The sequence below is a fragment of the Orbicella franksi genome, chromosome 6, assembly GCF_964199315.1.
Source record: "Orbicella franksi chromosome 6, jaOrbFran1.1, whole genome shotgun sequence".
Classification (NCBI taxonomy): Eukaryota; Metazoa; Cnidaria; class Anthozoa; order Scleractinia; family Merulinidae; genus Orbicella; species Orbicella franksi.
In genome coordinates, this window is record NC_138150.1 from 21,370,882 (window position 1) to 21,395,193 (window position 24,312).

Sequence of the window (24,312 nt, forward strand, 5' to 3'; positions counted from 1 at the left end):
CGTGTAACTTCCAGGAATGAGGTGTTTGTCATCAGTGTCAGCGATCTTTCACTCAAACAAAGTCATTGCAAGAAGGATATTTTTTTATGTACAAGCAGATTCTCAAAAGTAACATTACATTAGGTCACTAGGAATCATTAAGGAAAATTGCGATTGGAAGATGTTACCCAATTACACACCTGGAACTAAGAGAGGCAGTGTGACAGCATAATGTCATGCTAACGTCACAACACAGCGACCCTGGCCTGGGCTCGAACCCCGACTGCTCGATCCGTGATCTAGTGCACAAACCTTTAGGCAACCGCGCCTCCGACAAAAATCAGACTGAGAAACCCAGGAGAAAAGACCCATGAAACATTATACTATAGTAGTGTTTGCAGGGACCCTTATGTAACCAACCTAAACTTTTATTTTATTCGGTCTGTAACAGCCCCCGTAACTCCACCCCCGTGACGTCTTTTCATAAACGCAGCTATGAAAAATAATTGACAAACGAACAAAGATACAGAAAAGGAACGTAGTCCATTAGGGCAATACACGCAGGCCATACTGTTACTCTGTGCACAGGCTAACGGATCATGGCTGCTCGTTTTTCTTCCCAAAAAACGTTTCTACGTGAGGCTACTTATAGTCCTTATACCTAAATCGATACCAAGCTTTGCTTGCTGCCGACGAAGTACAAACTAGAAACGCTGCCATGGATTACCCTGAAAAAACACAGGGCTACCTTCAAAGACGGTTTATTCTTCTGATTCTTAATATCGTAGTTTTCACTTACATGTAACTTCTTTTATAAGCTACAACATTATCATCACGGACGCACCCGAATAAAAATAAATTACAGCGCAATTGCTACTTAAACTTCCAGTGCTCTAGCTTTTTTCAGGCTTAAACTGGGCTTACAGTGATAACAAAAAATTGACGTGACCTTTGGAATGGATCATTTTAACGGTGTTTTTAGTTGTTTCCACCGTTCTTGTTATATTCCAGCTCATAGCCGAGCAGGTTTTCCATGCATCTGATGTATCTCCCCTCCTTCGACTTATGCCTAGGTTCGCCAGTCCATTTGACCCGTAGGTCCTTTCCTCCATTTCCTCTGTAGTTTCGCCTGATAAAAGCGTCGATGTCTTGACGACCATACTTATGGTCCTGTGTTCTTTTATGGACATCATTAGACTGCCCGAGGTACAAATATTGTATTGTTCGTAATCTCGGCCGCTTTATTCCAATCACATAGATTCCCCCGACATGGGGTATTTTAGAGGCATCGGCGTAGAACATCCAGGGTTCGTGTATTAATTTGATACAAATCTCAGTGGCTATCTAAAACAAGACAGTTTTAAAATTAAACGAACATCTCTCTTAGTTGAATTCTACCATAGGTATAATATGAACCCATACAACTGGTTACAACTACCGTAGAATTCCGAAAGTAACGGCCCCCGTGCCTTTCGGATTTACCAGGTAAAGGGGGCCGCTACTTTTGGGTAGCCGTTACTTACGGGTAGCCGTTAATTTCGGATGGTTAAAAAACGGTTTCTGACGGTAACAGTCGTTTGAAACAAAGCGGACGTGTAACATATGAAATTAAAAGTTCCGTTTATGTATGTTCCTAACTACCCACATAAACAAAGGTGACTGCGTAAACAGAAAAGGCCTAAACGTTAGTATTGTAAGGCGAGAGTACAATGGTAACGTGATATCCCGTATATCATATCTATATCATTTGACTCTGCTGCTAGACAACTGAATACAATTCATAAATCAGAGTTAATTCAGTTCAGTTCGAAATAAAATCACAAATAACTCTTCAAGCTGTTCAGTCCTACGGTAAGGTTGTTCCATCCGTATTGTGCTTAATTTAAGATTAGAGACTTTCTCTTTTGGTGACTTCTTCAAAGGGCCGTCACTTTCGGGTGGGCCATTACTTTCAGGGGGACCGTTACCTTCAGGGTTCAATAGGAAGGTAAAAAAAAACCAACGTTACCTTCGGCGAGCCGTTATTTTCGTGAGGTGGGAGAGGAGCGGGGGGGAGGGGGAAGGTGGGGAGCATGTGAACCTCACTTGCTTTGGTATCGTTTCCAAGACTGCTCTCGAAGGTTCTAGAAAGTTCTCTAAAAAAAAGTAAATTCCATTTCAATACAAGACTACCTTTCAATGATTACGCCGAAATGTTCGTGAAACCATTTCACTGACAATTAGTTTTATTCCCTGGCACTATCTCGGTTTTGCACTGGGATCAAAATATATCCTACACCTTGGTAATGCTCGAATTATTAGCCACTGCTTCGCTCTTAACGTGATCAAGAATATCAAACAACAAATTTGTTCTCACCTCTGCTTAAAGGTTGTCTTGATTACTAGAAAGAGAGAAAAATACGGTTTGCATAATTAATTAAGTCGCTCGCAAGTTGACAGTCTGAGAAGTGTAATTTAAAGCCTGGTTTTCATATGTCGAGAAAATCCCAGACGGTCTGGGAGTTTAGTGTTTCCCGACCGTCCCAGATTTTGCCGACTAATGAAAACTCGAATCGTAGATATCCCCGATCGTTTGGGTTGAACAGGGACAAATCTGGGGAATCGGGAGCGTTTCTATTTTCCCGACGCGTCCCAGATTTCTTCGATGGTCGGCGATCATTCCCGACAAATGAAAACTCAAATTTGTACCGACGGGGACGTCGGCGTCCGTCGGCGATCGATTTCGCTCATTACCAATCCCCTAAATTGCTGGGCTCCAGTCCCCCTATCACAAATAAACAGGGCGTCTCTCAAAAACACGAGTGAAATCGGGAAATTCTGGGACAGACCTCTGGCGAATGTCCGACATATAGGCAAAATCTGGGATGGTCGGCGAAAAGTAAAATCTCCGATCGTCTGGGATTTTCCCGACATATGAAAACCAGGCTTAATAGAAACGCTCCCGATTCTCCAGATTTGTCCCCGTTCATCCCAAACGATCGGGGATATCTACGATTTCGAGTTTTCATTAGTCGGCAAAATCTGGGACGGTCGGGAAACAGTAAAATCCCAGACCGTCTGGGATTTTCCCGACATATGAAAATCAGGCTTTAATAAAATAGAGGTCACCGGCTTTGACATGAACACATTGATATTTCAGCGAAGATGAAAGATCTTTTTCGTTTTGAATTTACAGATTACAACGGTGAAGATATTTTACCAAAGGGCGCAGCTGTCTTTAAGGTTGCTGTCCGATGTTCATCCGCAAGATTCATGACCAGGTTTAAAACATGTTTGACTACACTAGTTAGATCGTCCGTGACACGGGATTGTTGATATCGGCCTTGACAACTGCCAGATTATAGTTTAGAATTTTCCCAAACAAATGTGTGCTACTGAAAAATATATATGTGATAACAAGGAAAAAATAAAGCTTGTTGTTGTTGTTGTTGTTGTTGTTGCAGATATGCGAAGTATAAACTCGATTCAAGAAACTATAACTCACCTCTCTAAAAGCACTGTTCTTTGTAAATAGAAGTTTTCTCGCTAATTTGAATTTCGCGCTTCTAGCTCCCAAGTTATATAGGCTGCATGACGTCACGTCTATTTGAGGTTATCCCGGCTTTCTGAGCAATGAGAAAACACTTTGTAAAATTCTAAAATCTGATTGGCTGATTAGCAACGGGTTATTTCCCTAACTCTAAAAGTTTAGCTATAAAAAAAGTAAAGTGATTTTTTCCCTCATAAATATCATTTGTGCATTATTGTTGTTATATGATGCAATTTCTGTAGGTCATATTTTATGAAATTCTTTCATCACAAGATATAATTACTTTAAACTGAATGTCATAAACCCCGACAGGGAGCTGTCCTGACTTCTATTTGTCAATTTTTTTTTTTTTCACATATTATATTATTCACTTCTAATTTTGATTTATGTGAAACACTTGTAGATTAGCTTGTGTGTCATACTGTCTTTCATGTGATCGTGTAGCTAAGTGTATTACAGAATAAACTTCTATTGCATTGAGTATTTTATTGTATTGTATTCTATCACAAAGAATGGGAGTTTTCCCCACGAAACCGCAAGTGCTGGCATAGCACATACTTTCGGAATGATGTAATTTCTCTAATATTTCTATCAGAGTATCTAAGATTGACAGTTTAAGAAAATACCAATGAATCATTGCATTCATACTTGTTGGATTCTGGCAGAATGCCCTGCTCTTGCCAACTTTCCTAAGAAATGGTCGCAGTGTGTGATTTCTTAGAATTTGTCGATGCCGGTTGACTTCTTTCGCTGACTCGAACACGGTGTAACGACACAACTCATGCACAGTTTGCCTTTGATTCTTGATCTGCATCAATGAAGAGCAAGGGGAGGCAGTTACTGTATTCTATTTGGACAGAGCTTGTTTTCTTTCCAGACAAGAAGAGGAACTCTTTCTCAATTTATCAGGGTCAATATCACATGGACGAGGAATGAACGTGAGTTTAAATGATTGCGTTTCTGTTTTTCTTGAGGCGAGGGAGTAGTGATTGGGGTTTGAAGAATTGCATCGACACTTCGATCGACAAGCATTTGCTATCGTCCTCACTAGAAGAGCTCGATGTCAGCTCCGATGTCGGCTGTCCCTGCCAGAGTCGTAAATGACCCAGCAATAGAAAACTGCCGATGGAGTCGAAAAAAACCCTTGGGAGAAAAACATCATTACGGAGAAATTATCTCACAAGCAGTAGATATGAATTGTCAACCCCTTCGTCAACAAATGAACGACCAGTCCTTGAATGTATATCTAAAAGTAAGGAAATATTGACCAAATATTAATTAAGGACAGGGCCGCCTTTAGCTAGAACAAAGAAAAAGTCGAAAGCAGATCGAGAGTTGTCTGGCAACATTTACGTGAAATTGGATAAATTGAAGTTAATTACGAGTTTCAGTTATTATATCGCAAGTCTGAACCTTGCAATAAGAAGAGGGAAGAGTTTCATGAGTTTCATACATGTAATTCACCAAATGAAGCTACATCTCAGATGCTTTCCTTCAGTATGTAAGCTCATGGTGACACTAAGTGACATTTGCTTCCATGTTTTTGTCAGTATATTATGGCCAATAATAGAGTTTTTATGCATACACAGTCGAGGTATTTCCTTCTACTCAATTTACCGATTTTATTATATTTGTAGCTTTTGCCCATTGTCTAGAAGAAACTGATCTTTTCCAAACTCATAGATATCTAAATCCTGCTGTTTGTGCTCTTGTAGCCGCCTGTTGATGTCGCTGGAAAGTTCCACATAGACTGATGTACTGAACACTGCTGTCTGTTTGCGTGAAGCCTATGCATGGCATAAATACCTTAATTCAGTCTGAGGTGCTTCATCGAGATCATTGTCATAGAATTTCCATGTATATTTTTGGTTTGTAAGAGGACGTTGACAAATATTGGAGACCATCCGAGGGATCATAAAACGGATGTATAAATAGCTCTGATGTAGACAGTTTTCGGCGTGTTCGTTTTCTGTAATTTTTGTTGTCGCAGTAAAAGTTTTTCTCGATTGTACTTCTGTTTGTGGCCAAAAAAAAAAAGACTGAAAAACGACTCTTGTTGAGCATTCAATGCCAACCACTGCGGTTGGCTACAGTTGATCTCGTAGGTGAATTTAGGAAACTTATATCCAAGCAAAACGTAGGCTGTTTTTGAGATCACTGCGAGAAATTTTGTCAGTCAGTTAATTGGGGAGCTCATTATTAATAGGTATTTCGCTTATTAGCCATTTAACAACATTCTACGCCGGAGGTTAGAACAGAAATGAATAAACGGAAAAGTAAACAAAGACTCATCGTTGTTGTTGAATGATGCGAGTTTCATCAGCAACTCGAGTCGGTCAATATTTACCGAACATGCTTCATATTTATTAATCACATTCACTTTCGCTGTCATATTTGAACAAGGAATGAGCCAAATCTATTTAGGGAAATTCCGGAAGCAAACCTGAGATGTTGCTGATGCTCGGTTAAAGGAGACCTTGAATACAGAGAGCAAGTTCTTACACCACAATCAGCTATCCATAAACAATCTCAAGCAAGCTGGACTTGAGAATAAAACGAGCATGATTGCATAACTACTGCTGGACTTACCTCGCTTAGGTTTTCACCTGTTCATTGATCGCGGTCTTTATTTTCTGTTGCGTGTGAAGGAATGGTTTGTACAACCAACTATGACAATGTAGAACAGGTGTGCACAACAGTTCTTGTACATGAAAGGATCGTCTGCGAATTCTCGGCTACTATATGTCAGAAACAAAACTTTCGATTTCGGAGACTGAACAGGAAAATACGAGAAAAAGGCTTATCCATTTAAGTTCGTTATTATTTTCTCCCGATATGAGGACCAAAGAACTTGCATTAAGAACCACACCCAATTTGTACCTTATCACTGCTGTCCACAGAGATAGACTTCAAATTTCTTTAACCTTTCTTTATAATTGTGATTAGCATTCATAGAACTCTATGCGATTTTGTGGATACAGGGACACCACTCAAGATGTAATAGAAGCCAAGATTTTACCCAAACATCACGCGAAAAACTTGAATAATAAATTTCACAAGGTCCAATAACTCAGAGCTTGTCGAACAATCAAACAACGGGAGTAAAGAAATTCCCACTCTAAAATTTTCTCTGTGAAAAAAAATTTAATCCATGACCACTGTACTAAATTCATTAATAATAAAATTTTACTCAGAACACAAATGAGCATCTGGATACAAGGTGGAAGCAAGGAAAATCAGGACTAATCAGCTTCAGATCATTAGTTTATTGTACAACACTGATTTTAAATTTCTCTGTTTATATCCTTGTGAAATCAGCGCAATAAAAGTAATAAAATACAAAACAAGAACCAATTTAAACAGTTATTAAATTTAAAAATTTAAAAGACAACTTTTGAGGTCTACTTGACTCACAATCTACACTAAACCAGCTAACTAAACCAGCTTAACAAGCGGAGGTACTCCTTGCCGATACGATATTCAGTCAACGACAAAGTTCAACTACGAAAGGTACTTTAATACAGCTTACTTTACAGATCTCTATTCCTTGCCTTCTCTGTGACTTTCTGTCTCTTCTGAACTATCTTTTTCAGATAATCACATTCAGTTATACTCTCTTCTAGGTTAACGTTCACTAACTTGTTAAGCCTTCTTCTAAAATCTCATCTTACAATTACTGGCTAGTCCGTATATGTTCACACATGCAAATATACCAAGTTTTGTCATTATGACTTAGCCTAACACTATCCAATACATGATCTGCTGACGGCCACTTATGTTAAGTTAAATATAATTAAGAAAATATTTACCAGTAAAGATTATGGGTTAAATCGAATAAAAACATAGTAAAATCACGACTTGGGTCTTAACTTTTCTACGAAACTGTAAACAAAAGACAGCGCCCAGTTTGACATACAAATCCTGAACTAAAAACGGATTGATATATCTATAGGATACATCAAAACTTTAATTCCTTGAGTTCGTCAGGTAATGAATTTTCTGGCAATTGAAGGATCAAATAAAGGCACATTCATAACTATAAATTGTCAAGACAGAGCCACGATGTGCCATGATGGACAGTACAAAACATATCAGTTCCATTATTAACAACTAAAGATCACGTAGAAAACCTAAAACCCAAAAGTTCTCCACAGTAACTAGAAGCAAATAATAAATGAGCGCTCCCTATGACTCAGTCGAATAGTTAAAGCATATAGCTATTGATTTAATCTATTCGTTTTTCGTAATAACACTGTCACAATATGATTACAGTTAATTAAGCACAAAATACGAAAATGTGAAAAATGACATGATAATTAATACCATAACTTCTAGCAACTTCTATGATTATCGTACATTCTTCGTAGGACTCAAATTAGGCATATCATTATAGCTAATTATTCCAATTAATCTTTTGCATTGCACTTAATCCTTAGTGGAACTTAGTTACATGTGTCTCCATGTTTTAAGTTATAACGTGGCCAGTAACCGAGTTTGTCATACATACAATTAAGGTATTTTCCCTCTAAACATTTGCTATTTTCTACCTCTACCCATTTTATGAACAAGTTTATCCCGCCTTTTTGGGCGAATTGGTCTTTCACAAACTTGTCAATTGCCTGCAGGTTTTGCGATTTATGCTGCTGGAGCCGCGTACGAATGTGGATGGACTGTCCCACGTATATGACCGGCTCAGGACCTGGTAGAAAGCCTATCGCATAGATGCCTTCAGATTGTGGCGCTTCAGCAAGGTCAGTTGCATAGGATCTCCACGCTTTTTTGATGAGACGTTGACAAATATTAGAAGCCGACATCTGATGGGTAAACAGAACGTCCGCATTAATAACTGTAATGTCAAGGTACCCTAGGTACCTAATTTTTTCTTTAACGCAGTGCAATAAATGAATGTTTAAATGTAGCTTATCAATCTTTTTCCTCGTTTTTTTTTTTTTGGGGGGGGGGAGGGGGGAAGGGGGTTCAAATTTTCAAGTGCAATGTAGTTTTTGTAGTATTTTGTTTTTCTTTCCTTCACTGTTTATTTTTTGTACTGTATTGTAATTATGTCTTTTTAATGGCAAAAACCAAATAAAAATTTTAAAAAAATGAATAAATAAATAACTGTAATGTGTTTTGCGCTGAATTAAAGGCAAAGAGTTTGGCTAGAAGCCATAGCGAAACGTAGCCTAATATTTTTCATCTCAGAACACTCGTGCAGCCTGTTAATTTTCCTACATCTATGAATTTAGGAAACTGGGAACTTTATCAGACGTGTTCATGGGAAGTACTGGTGTTTGGCGAATTCCGAGCGCCTTTGAAACTCGCACCGGAAGTCCTAGTCGAACTTCACGTGCACCAATTGCTTGCTTTTTTACTGAAAACGTGACATATATATATATGATTTTACACAATATTACATCATCATCGCCATTTGTAACATTACTACCTTTTAATGATTTCATTTAAACGTTCATGAAATTAAAAGTACAATCCCTGACACTATTTGGGTTTTGTATTGGGATCAAAACATCCTACATCTTAATATAATTCGGGATAGGCGTCACTGCTTCACTCAAGACATGCATAATCACAACAAAATTGTTCTCACCTTCGGTAAAATTTCTGCGGTCTCTTGGCAAGCGACGAAAGGCTGTTTTGATTTCTAGAAAGAGAAATAAATACTGCTTGCATAAACAAGTCGCCGCAAGCCGACAGTCTGAGAAATGTAATTAATAGAAGTAAACGTCCCTGACATCATCACACGAATAAGATGTTTGACTTCATTTAGATCGTCCGTGGCACGCGATTGTAGATATCGGCCTTTTCAATTGACAGATTATAATTTGGCATTATCTGTGGAAATAAGGTGTTCTGCTGAGAATAAACGAAGGATGAATTCGAATCAAAAAACTATAACTGACCTCTGTCAAAGCAGAGCTGATTTGAATTTCGCGCCTCTTGCTTCCCAACTAAATAGAATTGACGACGTCACAACTTTCTGTTCAATAAGAAAAAAAATTTTAAATTTTAAATTCTAAAACCTGATTGGCTGATCAGCACAGGGATATTTCCCCACCTGTCTAGGTTTCTTTTATTGGCTATATACAAAGTAAAGGGATTTTTCCCTTCTGATGTGTTGTAATAATAAACACGGTGCCGGTTTCTGCAGGCTGTTTTTGACAAATTCTTTTAACACAAAGAAAGGGACTTTTATTTCCCTCCAGAACCGTGCTGGCTGGCTTGGCACACACTCGAGAATATATGTAATTTCTCTAATGTCTACTACCTAAAATTGAACGTTTTAGAAAATACAGACGAATCAAATATTTGTTCGCCACTGTTTTTTTGTTTAAAAAAAAAAAGAAAAAAAAAAAAAACAGCATTGCATTCATACCTGCGTGAGTTCTGGCAGAATGCCCTGTTCCTGTTTTTTTTTTCTAGGAAATGGTCACAGTGTGTGATTTCCTAGAAATCCTGAATGTGTGCATTTTGACTTCTTTTGCTGAGTCAAAATCAATATAACGACCCTGAACATTCCATTCATCCAATTTTGATGTTTTGATTACCAAGGAGAGGGAGTTACTGTGTAGTATTGTATTCGGACAGAGTTTATCACGTTTCCACGCAAGTGGAAGAAACCTTCATCAGGATGAAGGTCGCATGGACGAAGAATAAACGTGAGTACAAACGATTGCATTTTCTTTCGAAAAAATTTCTTTCTGTTTAGGTTTTGTATCATCTCACAATTTCATAATACAATATACCGAACAGTCCAGCCTCACCATGCGGCGAACGGAGTTTTAATATTTTATGGTTATTTCATGAATACTTAAAGGAAAAGAAGAACTTTGTTCTTACCTACGCTTGAGTTTCAGGGGCCTTTCGATGGGTAATCAGGAAGACGTTTTGGTGTCTCAGCTATAGGCAAAGAAAGAAAACACGGTTTACAAATCATAACAAGTCACTTCACACAGTACACATAAGTCACGCATGTAAATATTTTCGGCTGAGATGAAATACCTTTCATTTTTGCAAACATAATACATATTGTAATTTTTATGGATATTATTCTGTGAGAGATGACTCCGTGAGCCAGAGCACGATTATTTTCTAAAATATCGAGATTTTATAGTGTCGCCAAGCTCGCAAAAATTCCTCAACTACAAAGCCAAAATAATACATGAAATTGCTTGATATTTCTTAACGAAGATCTATTAGTCTAAGGAGAATTAAATGAGACTTTTCGTGAAAATTCTATAAGAATTTAAGACTGCCAGGTATCTGAGTTTTTGAAAGTACTTCTCGGCTGCCGTAGCTTTTGCACTGAACACTAAGATCGCTCGTGACACACGACTTGTTATGATCGCGGATATCGGGCTAGATAATTCGCCCTGTTTTAGGAAATAAACTGTTTAATGAAAATACGGACGGAAAAGAAGCCAACTCACCTCTCTTAATATGCGCAGTTCCAGCGATCTTGTGAACAGAATGTTTTCCTGGATTTGAATTTAGCGCCTCTTCTCTCGAGTTAAAATAGACTCCATGATGTCATGTCTATTTCAGTTTATGCCGACTTTCTGACCAATTAGAAAACACTTCTTGTTATATTCCAAAATCTGATTGGTCGATCAGCAAAGGGATATTTCCCTGACTGCTTAATTCAAAAGCTTAATTCAATAAGTATACATGTAATCAAAATAAAGGACTTTTTCCTCAGAACCGTCTTTATTTGTCAGGATCCTACATTTGTGTATAATTGTGGTTATATGATGCAATTTCTGCAGGTTGTTTTTATATGAAATGAATGGGACTTTCCCTCCGAAACCCCAATGCGCTGGATTAATTAGCACATTCTTTTGGAATGATGTAATGCATGGTACCGAAAATACAGATGACTCAAACATTTGTTTACCATTCTAAAAGTTACATTGCATTCATTTTTGTTGGATTCTGGCAGAGTGTCCTGTTCATGCCTACCTTTCTAGGAAATGGTCACAGTGTGTGATTTCTTAGACCTTTTTAATGTATGCATACTGACCTTTTTCCCTGAGTTCGAGCTGAGTCAAGAACCTGAAGAACCAACTCATGCAGAGTTTTAATACATTTATAAAATCCAAAGTCCTGTACCCAAAGAGCACAAAATGATTAAAAAGAGGAAAAAAGCGCGCGTAACATAAACTGTATATTATAGTTTAAATATAAGTAGGAAACAAATTATTATGGGAAAATTACGTCAATCCCAAACTATGTGCTAAGTGGGCAGTTTAGATTTTCGAGGGAAAAGTCCCTTCTTCTGCGATAAAAAAATTTGACAAAGAAACAACCTGAAGATATTGCATCATATGCAAATAGCACCAAAAACAAGCAAATATTGAGCGGTTTGTTTAGGGAAAAGTCCCTTGACTTGCTAACAGCTATCAAATGAAAACTAAAGAGGCTGGGAAAGAACCCTTCACGGATTGACCAATCAGATGTTAGAATCTCAAGAATGAGGTTTTCTCATTGGTTAGAAAGAAGAGATAAACATGAGGTCATGCGGACTATAAATTCCTGAGCCTCTAACGCGCCAAGTTCAAATCAACAAACATTAATCCACAAGATAGAAATAAAGTCCTTTGAGAGAGCTCCAGGTAAGTTTTTTTCTTGATTTTTTTGGTGTCTTTCGAAAGGACTTTCCAATTCATTTTAATAGTCACAAGAAATTATCCTGACCTTGTTGAAATATTGCAATATTGAGGTCAAAGTCAGTCGTTATCTGATGTCAGTTGCACTCACAAGCATTGAGAATGTATGTAAGGGCCATGAAACGATGTTTCATTGAAATTAATCGCAACTGAATGTGTAACCGAATCGAACTATGCCCTTGTTTGATCACAGTAGGAAAAGTGTGTGCTATGAGACAGGTTTGTGTGTGTGTGAAATTCGATAGAGGAAATTTCGTTTTCCATCGTAAAGTTGGAAATAAAGTGACTAAAAGTGTTAGAGGCCTCACCTGTTGTCTGTTTCTAGGGTTTTATTGCTCCAGGTAGGCTCCTGGAGGCCTTTATGGAAGTGTTTCTTCTTGACGGCCGGAGCACGGCTACCATAGCGTGCTGAAATGAAGTGAAAACATTCCGGAGATTTTGGCGGCTTCGACCGTTGAAGGGAACTTTGTCCAAAAGGGCCTCCGAAAGCCCCCTCAGAAGCGACAACTCAGTGGCACTTTATAACCAAACGAAGTGATGTTTCATTTATGCCAACATGTTTTCTTTCGGCTGCTTACAGTGTCAAATAAAGAAGCTCCAGTTTCGGCCACCGAAAACTGCCTCCAGGTCAAGTAAGCCACAAAAGGTAAAGACAGATATCACTCTTCTTTTCATATGAGTTCTAACTGCCGAGTTTGAATTCGCGACTGATTCACTGAAAAGCTGTCTGTATTACATCTTTAGTATGGTCGAGCGACGTAAAATCATTGCTAAAATTCAGTATGATCTTGAATCGGTCGAGAAGTATGATTTCTTAGAACTTGCTTTGTCATGAGTGAAATTATCTTTCTTGGAAAGAAAGAGTCACGCATGATTATCAAAGTGACGTGAAGTTCGTCCCAGGGCCTTCGATGACAACGCTGAGAGGACCACAGAGGTGGAAGACTGCAACCTCGTTCCCAGGGCTTTTCCCTTCAAAGGGAAAAGCTCTGGGAACGAGGTTGGGAAGAGTGGGCCTGAGTTTTAGTGATTTCGGCAATTTTTCGCTTCTCGCTTAAAAAGTAAATTTCTTGTTTGCTTTCCTCTATGTTTCAACGATTTTTCGAGCTGTCAATCGATTCATTAATTATTAAATTATCAATCCATCGAATGGTGTTAATTAATTAATCAATCTACTCTATGATTGCGAAAATTACCTCATTGTGAGTGGTTGGCCTGCAGATTTGAACGTTATTTTTTAACTTGCACTACAATGCCGTGCGCGCATTCGTAATTTTCGGAGTCGTATAATAAATTAGTTATCGTATGAAAGCTCGAGCATTTTTGAGAATTTTTCTCTTCTCGTGATGAATTGAAAAATCAAAATTCTTTCAAAATCAAGGTCTTCCCAAGTTTTATAGCACCCCTGAATCATTCCTCAAACGAAACACTATAATTTCTATTTGAAATAGCTGCTTGTTGTTGAGATGTCCCTTCATCCGCGAAATCCTATAACGATTTATCCGAGCCCAACCACAGTTATTCCAAAAAACGGTGCTTTTATTCGACTCGAACGAAAAAGAACAAAATATATACAAGTGCAATGAGAGGTCTCTGTTCTTTGAAAACCTAAATTGGTTCACATATAAGTCAGCCCGGATATTGTGGCATTGCATATGAATGGGTTTATGTCATATATTATGTCTTTCATCATAATGGTGACGAATGGTTCGCTCTCATTCACTTTCATTGCGGTATTTCCTTAATTGATAAAGGAATCAGTAAATTATCAATGCCCAAACGCCGTGTATTTTATTGTAGACAAGCGAACACGGTGCAAACTGCATATTTTTAAATATTTAGTTTATTTACTTATCTATTTTAAATCTTTAAAAAAAAAAATACTAAACACGGTACGCACGTTTTTTGAACCCACAGATGGTCTCTAATATTTGTCAACGCTTAATCAATAAAGTCTGGAGATCGTACGCCAGTGATCTCGACAAAGCACCTCATGCTGAAGGCATTTATACCATAGGCTACGAGGATCCAGATGGCGAGGTTGAGTACATCTATCTGGGGCATTCCAACGACATTCGGAGGCGACTAAAGGAGCACAAGCGACAGGATTTGGATATCGATGAGTTTGTAAAAGATGAATTCCGTCTAAACAATGGGCAAGAGCTGAGAATTAAATGGGTAGAGGAGAAAGATAGCGAATGTGTTGAAGGAGAATACCTCGATTGTATGCATAAAAAACTCGGTTATTGGCCAGAGTATAACAAAAAGCGTGGAAACGAATGTGAATAGGTCTCCCTAAGATCTATTAAATTTACTGAAGGCATACATGTGAGATGTAGCTTTAATAGTTGAATTTCAAGCGTACATTTATGAAAACTATTCATGGTTCTTATTAGAGGGTTAGATGTGAGATTTTAATTAATAAACTTGTAACTTCAACCATAACAGGCGACTTATGGTAAGCAACTCTCGATTCGCTTTCGACTATTTAGTCCTGTATATACATCATATATTCTCTCATTTGGCAATTTGCTATAGCTCGGTCATTTCCGACATCAAGGATAGCTGCAGCTTAGCTCAGAATCTCCAGTACTGGTTTACTGCGGAAGCTAACAGCGTTTGCGATCTAACCGACTCCATCCACAAAATTTCGATGCAAATCTTTAGGTCAAAACCCGATCATAATTATTTGTAGAACGATTCGCTAGTCCTCCACCTCGAGAAAAAAAAAAATTGTAGTAATTTAAACTCACGTTTATTCCTCGCCCTTGTTACCTTGATCCTGATAAAGGTTTCTTCTACTTGTGTGGAAATGAAACAAGCTCAATACACAGTAACTCTCTCTCCTTGGTATGCAATGAAGTAAGTCAATCAGAAATCAAAATTGCTGAATCTAACCCTGAGAGAACCACAAGGAACTACAGGTTTTTTTTTTTTTTGGTTTTTTTTTTTTTTTTGCGATCCTCAACAACCTCGTTCAAGGGCCACTCTGGGAATTACCACTCTGTTATTATCACCACTCCTAGATATGCTAATTTGAATTCGTTATGATGAAGCATTTGATTTTTGCAGAGTTATATGGGCTGAACTCATATAACGACTACTTTGGAGTTATCACCTAATCGTGGTGGAGTGGTTTGCGTGCCCCAGTAACCCCTAGAGCTATGTCGGCGGGTGCCATGTGCACCTGGTAGAGTCACCCACGCCGAACAGGTCGAAGGGTAGGGGCCAGACGAAGAGCTTCCCTGATCCTCCAGGTTGGGGGTTGGGCTGCGGGCTGATAACCCGCTCCTGTAAAAAACATATTATTACCGAAACCAGAAGCAGAATAATTTCAAATGATCTGGGGGACATCGTGGTCACTCTTCACACCATGAGAGGTTCGATGACGCATGGGGGTGAAAGCCAAACGGAGGCCCTTGGGCAGATGAGATCACTAGTCCACCCAAAGAACGTCATGAAGATAGGAAACTGGAACGTGAGAACGCTATACCGGAGTGGAAACATAGCACAGGCATCAAGAGAGATGAAGAAGAGAGGTATTGATATCATGGGAATTAGTGAGACACATTGGACAGGACAAGGAAAAGTAGTACTGGAGGGGGGAGACACTATCATATACTCTGGCAGAGAAGATGACAACCACAGAGGCGGAGTAGGAATACTGATGACCAGATTTGCAGCAAGATCACTCATAGATTGGACACCAATAAGCGACAGGATAATTACTGCCAGGTTCTATTCCAAGCATGTTCAGATGACGATTGTACATGTATATGCACCAACAGAGGATGCAGAAGAGTCTGTAAAGGGCGAATTCTACGAGAGACTACAGGATGTGTTGAATAACAATAACTTAGAACATGATATGCTGGTAATCACAGGTGATATGAACGCAAAGGTCGGTGAAGACAACCGAGGTTATGAGAGAATCATGGGTAGACATGGCATTGGGAGAATGAAGGACAATGGAGAAAGACTTTGCGAATTTTGTGATATGAATGAACTGATAATAATAAGAACGTGGTTTCCACATAGAGATATTCACAAAGCCACCTGGGTATCACCGGATGGAAAAACAAGAAATCAAATAGACCATGTGCTGATAAACAAGAAGTTTCGTAACTCAGTAATTGACAGCAGAGTCTATAGATCAGCAGGCATTGGAAGCGATCACCATCTTGTATGCACGAAAGTGAAGCTAAGACTAAGAAAACAACAACCCAAAGAACAGGGAAGTATAAGGTCAAGGTATGACACCAACAAGTTGAAAGAAAAGAACGTTTTGGAAACCTTTATGATCACTTTGCAGAATAGATATCAGGCATTGGAAGAGGAGTCACCGGATGGAGAGGAAGAGGACGAGATAGAAAAGGAGTTTCATATAATGGAAGAAGCATACACGAAGACAGCAGATGAAGTATTAGGCCGTCCTAGGAAGAAAAGAAAGCCATGGATAACAGAAGAATCGTGGGCGCTTGTTGACCAAAGAATAGAGATAAACAAGAAGATTCTAAGCACTCGTTCAGAGAGGATCAAGAAACGACTAAGAACAGAATACAAGGAAAAGAGTAAAGAAGTTCAGAGTGATAAAAGGAAGTGGGTGGATGGCATCGCAAGTGAGGCAGAGGATGCTGCAAGAAAACAAGAAATGAAAACATTATACGGATTGACGAAAGTGCTATGCAATGAAAGACCTAAGAGCAGCACAGCCATCCTTGATAAGAGCGGTAACCTCGTGAACGGAAAGAAAGAAAAGCAAGCAAGATGGACAGAGCATTTTAGAGAAGTACTGAACAGAGAAGAACCAACAGATCCTATAACAATGGAAGATGAATGTGAGTTCGAGCTAGGCGAATTGATTGAAGAAATCGCGATCACTGAACCAACAATCGGCGAGGTAAAAGCAGCAATCGAGCGCTTAAAGAATGGGAAATCTCCAGGCATCGACTCCATCACGGCTGAATTGTTAAAGGCGCACAAGGAATTCTCGGCAACGAAAGTGCATCAGCTGCTGGAGAAAGTATGGAAACATGAAAAGATCCCGGACAAATGGAAAAGAGGATTGATCATCAAATTGCCAAAGAAGGGAAACCTCAAAGAATGTAAGATCTGGAGGGGAATTACTCTACTTTCAGTAGTCGGCAAAATACTTGGACGGATCGTGATTGATCGAATACAGAATGGAGTTGATATCAGACTGAGGAACGAGCAAGCAGTGTATAGAAAAGGCAGGGGAACAACAGAACAGATTTTCATATGAAGGAACATCATTGAACAAGCAAACGAGTGGCAGGCAAGCTTATATATTAACTTCATAGACTTTGAAAAAGCATTTGATTCCATCCACCGTGAAAGTCTATGGTTAATTATGCGGAAATATGGAATCCCGGACAAGATAGTAAGGATGGTAAAAGTGTTCTATGAAGACTTCAATTGTGCTGTAGAAGATCAGGCAGAAGCATGTGAGTGGTTCCACATCAAAACAGGCGTCAAGCAAGGATGCAATATGTCTGGATTTCTATTCTTGATAGCCATGGATTGGATTATGAGAAGGACTGTAGGAAAAGGAGAAAACGGAATCAGGTGCAACTTTACATCTAAACTCGATGATCGAGATTTTGCAGATGACGTGGCGCTTTTGTCTTCTACTAGACAGCATGTACAGAACAAGACTACTAAAATGAATGAGGAGGCAAGACGGGTCGGGCTGGAAATCAACAAAGGAAAGACAAAGGTGATGAGGATCAACGGGAAGAGTGGTCAGGAGAAGGTTGCAGTAGATGGACAAGATATCGGCGAAATTGAGGAGTTTAATTATCTGGGAGCTACCATTTGTAACTAGGGAGGAGGAATGGAAGATCTGAAAAACAGGCTGTCCAAGGTGAGAGGCACATTTACCAGACTCAAAAGAATATGGAACTCAAGGAACACCATGAAGAGGACCAAGCTTAGTCTGTTTAAAACCTTAGTTGAACCGGTGCTACTGTATGGATGTGAGACATGGAAGATAAACATGGGAGATGACCAACGAATAGATGTGTTTCACAACAAATGCCTCAGGAGAATTCTCAAAATAAAATGGCAAGATCACGTTACCACTAGAGAGCTCCTTGAGAAGGCAGAGACGAAGTTCCTTAGTGAAGAGGTTAAGAGGAGAAGATGGAAGATGATAGGGCATGTGGATCTGGAGCTGCTTGCTCAGTATTGTATATGGATTTCACATGAGTATAATAACATAAGATTAAATAGGATCGAGGTTACATAGAAGAAGTCGAATAAAAGTGAGTTTACGATCGACGCGATAACATTTTCATGTTGAGCCGGCAGTTGCGAATCATTCCTTTACCGCGGTGTAACAGCTAACAACTCAGTGGCGGATCTAGGGGAGGGGCTCGGGTCCCCGTCTCCCACCCCCTTATTTTGGGTAAAAAAAAAGGGGGCAGAGCAGGCACTTCAACATATAATACGTGACCTTCGCTCCTTAATGTATATCTAAAACAGGGATTTCGTGGGTGTGGCGAAATCGAGTAATGACGGTTGGCTTTGTCAGTAAACTAGGATTCTATTCCGGCTGTGCACTAACAACGCTGTTTTAGGGGCAGGGGTGGGGGTGGGGGGGGGGGTGAGGGTCTAGCCTAACGAGCGAAGGTACCATGTTTATTCAACGACAAAGTTCAACTAGTAATATAAAGTTACTTTATAGAGCTTACTCAACAAATTACTTTCTTCTAAGTTAACGTTCACTAATCTGATTGCTAATATTAGATTATATGTCCTTGAAGTTTTAATCACATGCGCCCCTAACAAATAATGACTTATATTAAGGCGGGGGTTAACCGAAAATTCTGTAAAAAAAGAAATTCGAAGTTTAGTTTTCACCGGAATTTGAATCTTAAGGTAAGTTTTAATCTGAGAATTTTTGTCAAGTTACTGTAAGTTCAAAGCTCGTTTACTAAAAACGAGTTATTTTTGTCTTTGAGAAAAGATATTTTGAGAAGGATTTCTCCAATTGAGCTGAACTTGTCGGGATTTGTTGTTCTGAGTAAGTCTTGTGTTTTATGCAGAGAGCTTTTCCATCCAGTGCATATTGTCGAAGTTATGCATTGAAACGTATGCTGGATTTTCTGTATCAGATTTAACTGGTCACCATTTCATGTGTTTTTAACTAAACAAAAATCTCTCTGCTCAAAACAGTAAGCTAAAAAAAACAGTAAGCTAAAAAAATCAAAAAAGTATTCACTTTGATCAATTCTTGTAGGAGTTATCTTTTCTCAAGTAAACCCTGGCATTCCCCAGTAGATGACAGATTTAATCAGCCGGAGTCAGGTTGCAATACAGTTCTAGGGTACAAATATATATTTTTTTCATAATTTTTGGTCTTTAAACGTTCTAAAAATGTAACTTTGCCATGGTTTGAAATTGAATGTCACCACGAGAAAAGTTTGAAAAAATGGTGTGTTTTTAGGTTAACCCCCACCTTAAAAGATTGTTATGCAGTTATCGCGTTATTTTTGTTGCCAACCAAGCCTTTTCACCATGACTAACCCTATCCCTAAAATCATCCTATACATCATCTGCTGACAGGTACTAACGTTAAGTATTACAACAAACTATTTACCGGTAAATATTATGGGTTAAATCGAATAAATACATAATAAAATCACGACTTGGGTCTTAACTTTTCTACGAAACTGTAAACAAAACACAGCGCTCAGTTAATTTTTGACATACATGTACAAATCCTGAACTAAAAATGGATTGATATATCTACAGGGTACATCAGAACTTGAATTCCTTGAGTTCGTCAGGTAATGAATTTTCTGGCATTGAAGGATCAAATAAAAGCACAGTCATAACTATAAATTGTCAAGACAGAGCCACGATGTCCCGTGATGGACAGTACAAGACATATCAGTTCCATTATTAGTAACTAAAGACCACGTAAAAAACCTAAAACCCAAGAAATTGTCCCAAGTAACTAAAAACAAATAACAAATGAGTGCTGCCTATGCCTCAGTCGAGTAGCTACAGAGATATCGTTTAAATTTTAAGTCCTACATATAAGGTGCATAATCAATTAACAGAACTAATGTTTGACGTGTTTGATTATCATAGAGGTTTCTAGATGTTATGGCATTAATAACTGTCTTTAAGAGATAATTTTGTGACCGTGTTATCACGAACAACGAATAGATGACAGACATACTAGACATATTTTATAGCGAATTATTTCCGAACCACCTTGTCATTTACATTGCACCTCATCCTTAGTGGGACTTAACATGTGTTTCCACGTCTTAAGTTATAACGCGGCCATTAACGAGTTTGTTATACATACAATTAAGGTATTTTCCCTCTTGACATTTGCAATTTTCTTCCTCTACCCATTTTATTGCCAAGTTTTTCCTGCCATCTAGGGCGAACTGGCCTTTCACAAACTGGGCTATTGCCAGATTTTGACATTTATGCTCCTGGAGCCGCCTGTGTATGTTGTTGATCTGTCCCACGTACATTGTTTCGACGACACCTGGTGGGACGGGCTGCAAGAAACCTACCGCATAAATGCCTGCAGATTGTGGTGCATTAGCAAGGTCAGTGGCATAGGTTTTCCACACTTCATTGATTAGACATTGGCAAATATTGGAAGCCGGCATCTGAGGGATAAACAAACCGTCCGTATTAGTAACTGTAAGGTGGTTTGCGCCACTTGAAAACACTTTACTAAGGAAGTGGCTGTCTCAGTTACTGCCTGATGTTCGTCTCCCGGCTATCGCCGGGCGATTACCGGGGTCAGGCTGCCCATGGGCTTTTTATCGCAGGGGGGTTAGAGAGCTTCGAGAGTCCTTCACGAACCAGAAGCCAAATTTTAAACTCTAAATTCGAGGAATAGCTACCGTAGCTACTAGCAGGCGCCAGACGGCCTTAACCCAGGGGGTGGGGTGAGCCAAAAGATTTTTGGGCTAAAAACTGGTCATTTCCTTTCCAGGAACGCCTGGGCGAGTGTAAATGTGCATGGCTATAGGGAGCAACAGCTAGCCACTTGCACAGAAGCAAGGTGGCTGTGAATGCTGTCCGATGACAGTTTGCCTTTGATTGATTCGCTGATTGGTTGACTGACTGACTGACTGACTGACTGACTGGCTGGCTGATTGATTGATTCATTTTTGATTGATTCATTGATTCATTCATTCATTGGTTGATTCATTGATTCATTGGTTGATTGATTGATTGATTGATTGATTGATTGGTTGGTTGGTTGGTTGGTTGGTTGGTTGATTGATTGATTGATTGAAAAAGTCTCCGAGTTTTTTGGAAAAGCTCAAGCTTGTGTGACACAGTTTTGATAAATCCAGGCATGCTATGGAGAGCTTAAGGTAATTCCAACGAAATAGAACTCACAATAGTTTTTCTTTCAAACTTTGCCTGTTGGCTGTTTATATCAAGAGAACTTAAAATTTGAAATAAAAAGGGGGTCTCCATATTCGTTTAGGAGCAGAACCTCCTTCAATAAACCCCATAATTCCTGAAATTATCTGCTTTCAGAAACTTTCATATTTGAACCATTCACCGCCCTCACGCATTAAGAGAGCAAAAAAATAGAGAGAAAGTTAAGAGAGAGATACAACAAAGGATGCATTGTATAAATGTTAAGGAGCAATTTGATGTACCTTTTATGATAAGGGCACTCACATTTAGTTGACAGGGATACAGTATGTTCCATGCAAGCAGTGTTCTGGGGCCACATATTATCTTTTACGAGTGCTAGCTATGCTCCCATTTTCCGTGATAATTTATTACTCTGCAATAGAATTTGGTCCATATTCACTGTATAGAAAGAAAGGTCATCTCTGCATTCAAACTAAATAAAAAAATCGTTAGGTCCCCATACTCGTTTCCGAGAAAAACACGATGATTTGTCTCTCGCAAGCCAAGAGCCACCATTTTGTATATGTTGTGTACGTGCACGCGCTCGTGAGGGCACGCTAATGACTCGAAAATCATGCGCAGTAGGGATGCGTAATACAATTCTGAGAAATCACCTTAAAACATATCTTGCAATAGAAATGAGCCATATCAAACTTAAAGTACATGGCAAATTACGGACTTCTTAATTTGTGGCCGTCGAGAAAGGAAGTTAATATTAAAAGCGTTGGAGTGTTAGTAAAAGTGATGCAAAAATGTACACAAGGAATTTGTCCAAAACTATCATCTAAGTCCAAAAGTGGGAGCTGAGTAGTAATCATACTCTTTGTCACTTCATGTTTATAGAAACTTATCTGTTCGGTTATTCTATGGAAACTTGAGTATTCTCGAATTTATTAGGGCTTTTTTGTCCATTTCCCAAAAACCTTAGGTCTTATCGCCTTTCAGAAAATGATAGTTGACCTTTTTTCGGTACCCAAAACGACATTTTTGACAATCCGAAAACAACAGACATTAAATTTCTCATATCACGAAAGTTCGAGGTGACAATTCTCTTAAGAAAATCAGAGCGGATTAAGGACGGTGCCTACTAAATACAAAGGTTTTTGCGCCAGGTTAGGACCACGCGGAAAAAGTAGCTCTTTGCAAGGGCTATTAGAATCCACAAAGAAAAACTGGGGTAGCCACGCATTTTTCCGAGATAATTAGCCTTGAATCTCAATAAAAATGCTGACATGAGCATTTTTCTGAAAAAAGAAGGAAAGGATATTTCTTCACAGATTTCCATTCGCCTTTAAATACAGTAAAGCTAACATATTTATAAAGATCTTAAAACTTCATGGTAAATAGTAACATAAAAACCATTTTTGGTGTGTTTTTAAATCGTTGCAACAGCGCTTTTAGCGTCTCTGATAGCCTTCCTCTGGTTCAGCTAAAATACAGTCCAAACAGCTTTTGCTCACAACCAGAAACTAATGACGTATTGGATAGGCTTGCCACTTCCATTTCATAACATAAAAAGTAGGGGTAACCACGCGTTTTTAAAAGTTATTGATCTCTTTTGAAAACTTTTGCGGTGCCCGTTACATTTTTTTTCCTGTCACCTCCCCAGCAAGTAAAAATTGTGTATCTCGCACTTGTTTTGCTGGCGCACTACGCCATCTGCAGGTACATGTTTTCAGTTGGATTGTAGTATAATTTTCGACCGATAACAGCTAGTTTTTCAGCTGGAAGACGTTAACAGTTACTGCTTAGTGATATGCTGGTACAGGTTCATTAAACTTGAGTTGGTCACAGTAGGAAAATTTTGCTTTCAATAGTAGCGTAGTTGATTGCGTCAATGTCAACTCCAGCGCGCGCTTAAAGCATGTCTTGCGTGATGCGCAGAAAGTGTGCGCACTAACAAAAGTTGGCACCGTCCTTAAAGGCCTACTGAACAGATAATTTACCGAAACGATCCGTTGCGAGCCCCTGTAAGGAGTCGAAAGGAGAGAACGTTGCTGTGTAATATACTATTTTATTACATAGACACGAGTGTTTTGCTCGAAATACACCACTCGTAAAATTCATACGATGCGCGAAACTACATAGGGACTCGAGTGGCGTATTTTCCATATCCCCGCTGGTGAAGATATCGATGATTTCACTGATATCAAGTTTGTCTCTTAAATCTTCGGACATTTTCGGAAAATGTTCGGCAACGTTCGTGTGACCTGCGGACCAGTTTTGGAGAATTGTCGGAAATCTTCGGAAAGTGGTCGGATAACTTCAGAAAATCGTCAAGAACGCCGTCATCAGTATGTCTATGTAACAAAAACAACATTACACGTTAGCTCGAAGATATGAATTTTATTTTTGCCACCGTGTAATATCGTCTATTTATTTGTACAGAGCATTCTACCTTTCACGTACCTTTACACCCGAGTAGAGGAAACCCTAATTTATCAAGATGAAGGTCGCATGGATAAGGAATAAACGGTGTGAGTTTATATGATTGTATTTTCCGTTTTGTTTGAGGCGTGTTGCAGATTAAGTAATTAGTTTACACCCGCGTGCATAGGTGACATCTTTCGACCATCTTTTGACATGCTAAGTTAATGGGTGAGACCGTTAAAAATGTGAAACTGTCAATTTTTCTGGTTATTAGCGAAAGAAATGACAAATAAAGGATAATTACTGACCTCAGATGGCTTAAAA

The 24,312-nt window shown here is 39.0% G+C and overlaps 1 protein-coding gene and 1 long non-coding RNA gene across 7 annotated transcripts; one reads left to right on the plus strand and one right to left on the minus strand.

Moving 5' to 3' along the window:
- Positions 1–3,709: 3,709 nt before the first annotated feature.
- On the plus strand, positions 3,710–14,627 carry LOC145490028 (uncharacterized). Of its 4 annotated transcripts, XM_081469121.1 has the most exons (4): positions 3,710–4,446; positions 8,134–8,259; positions 12,770–12,835; positions 14,107–14,627. In XM_081469121.1, the coding sequence occupies exon 4, from the start codon at positions 14,107–14,109 to the stop codon at positions 14,476–14,478; it is 372 nt and encodes a 123-aa protein (XP_081325247.1). In that variant the 5' UTR covers positions 3,710–4,446; positions 8,134–8,259; positions 12,770–12,835; the 3' UTR covers positions 14,479–14,627. The 4 variants fall into 4 exon arrangements, with proteins under 4 accessions (XP_081325247.1, XP_081325246.1, XP_081325245.1 ...); XM_081469122.1 differs by lacking the exons at positions 3,710–4,446; positions 8,134–8,259 and adding an exon at positions 11,670–12,135; XM_081469120.1 differs by lacking the exon at positions 12,770–12,835 and having other exon boundaries at positions 3,710–8,259.
- On the minus strand, positions 8,240–11,527 carry LOC145490029 (uncharacterized). 3 transcript variants are annotated; one of them, XR_014049657.1, is made up of 4 exons: positions 10,954–11,527; positions 10,364–10,423; positions 9,114–9,503; positions 8,240–8,322 (listed from the first exon to the last, which is right to left on the minus strand). It is a non-coding gene; the product is annotated as an uncharacterized LOC145490029 (long non-coding RNA). The 3 variants fall into 3 exon arrangements; XR_014049658.1 differs by having other exon boundaries at positions 9,114–9,167; positions 9,427–9,503; positions 10,364–11,527; XR_014049656.1 differs by having other exon boundaries at positions 10,364–11,527.
- Positions 14,628–24,312: the final 9,685 nt, after the last annotated feature.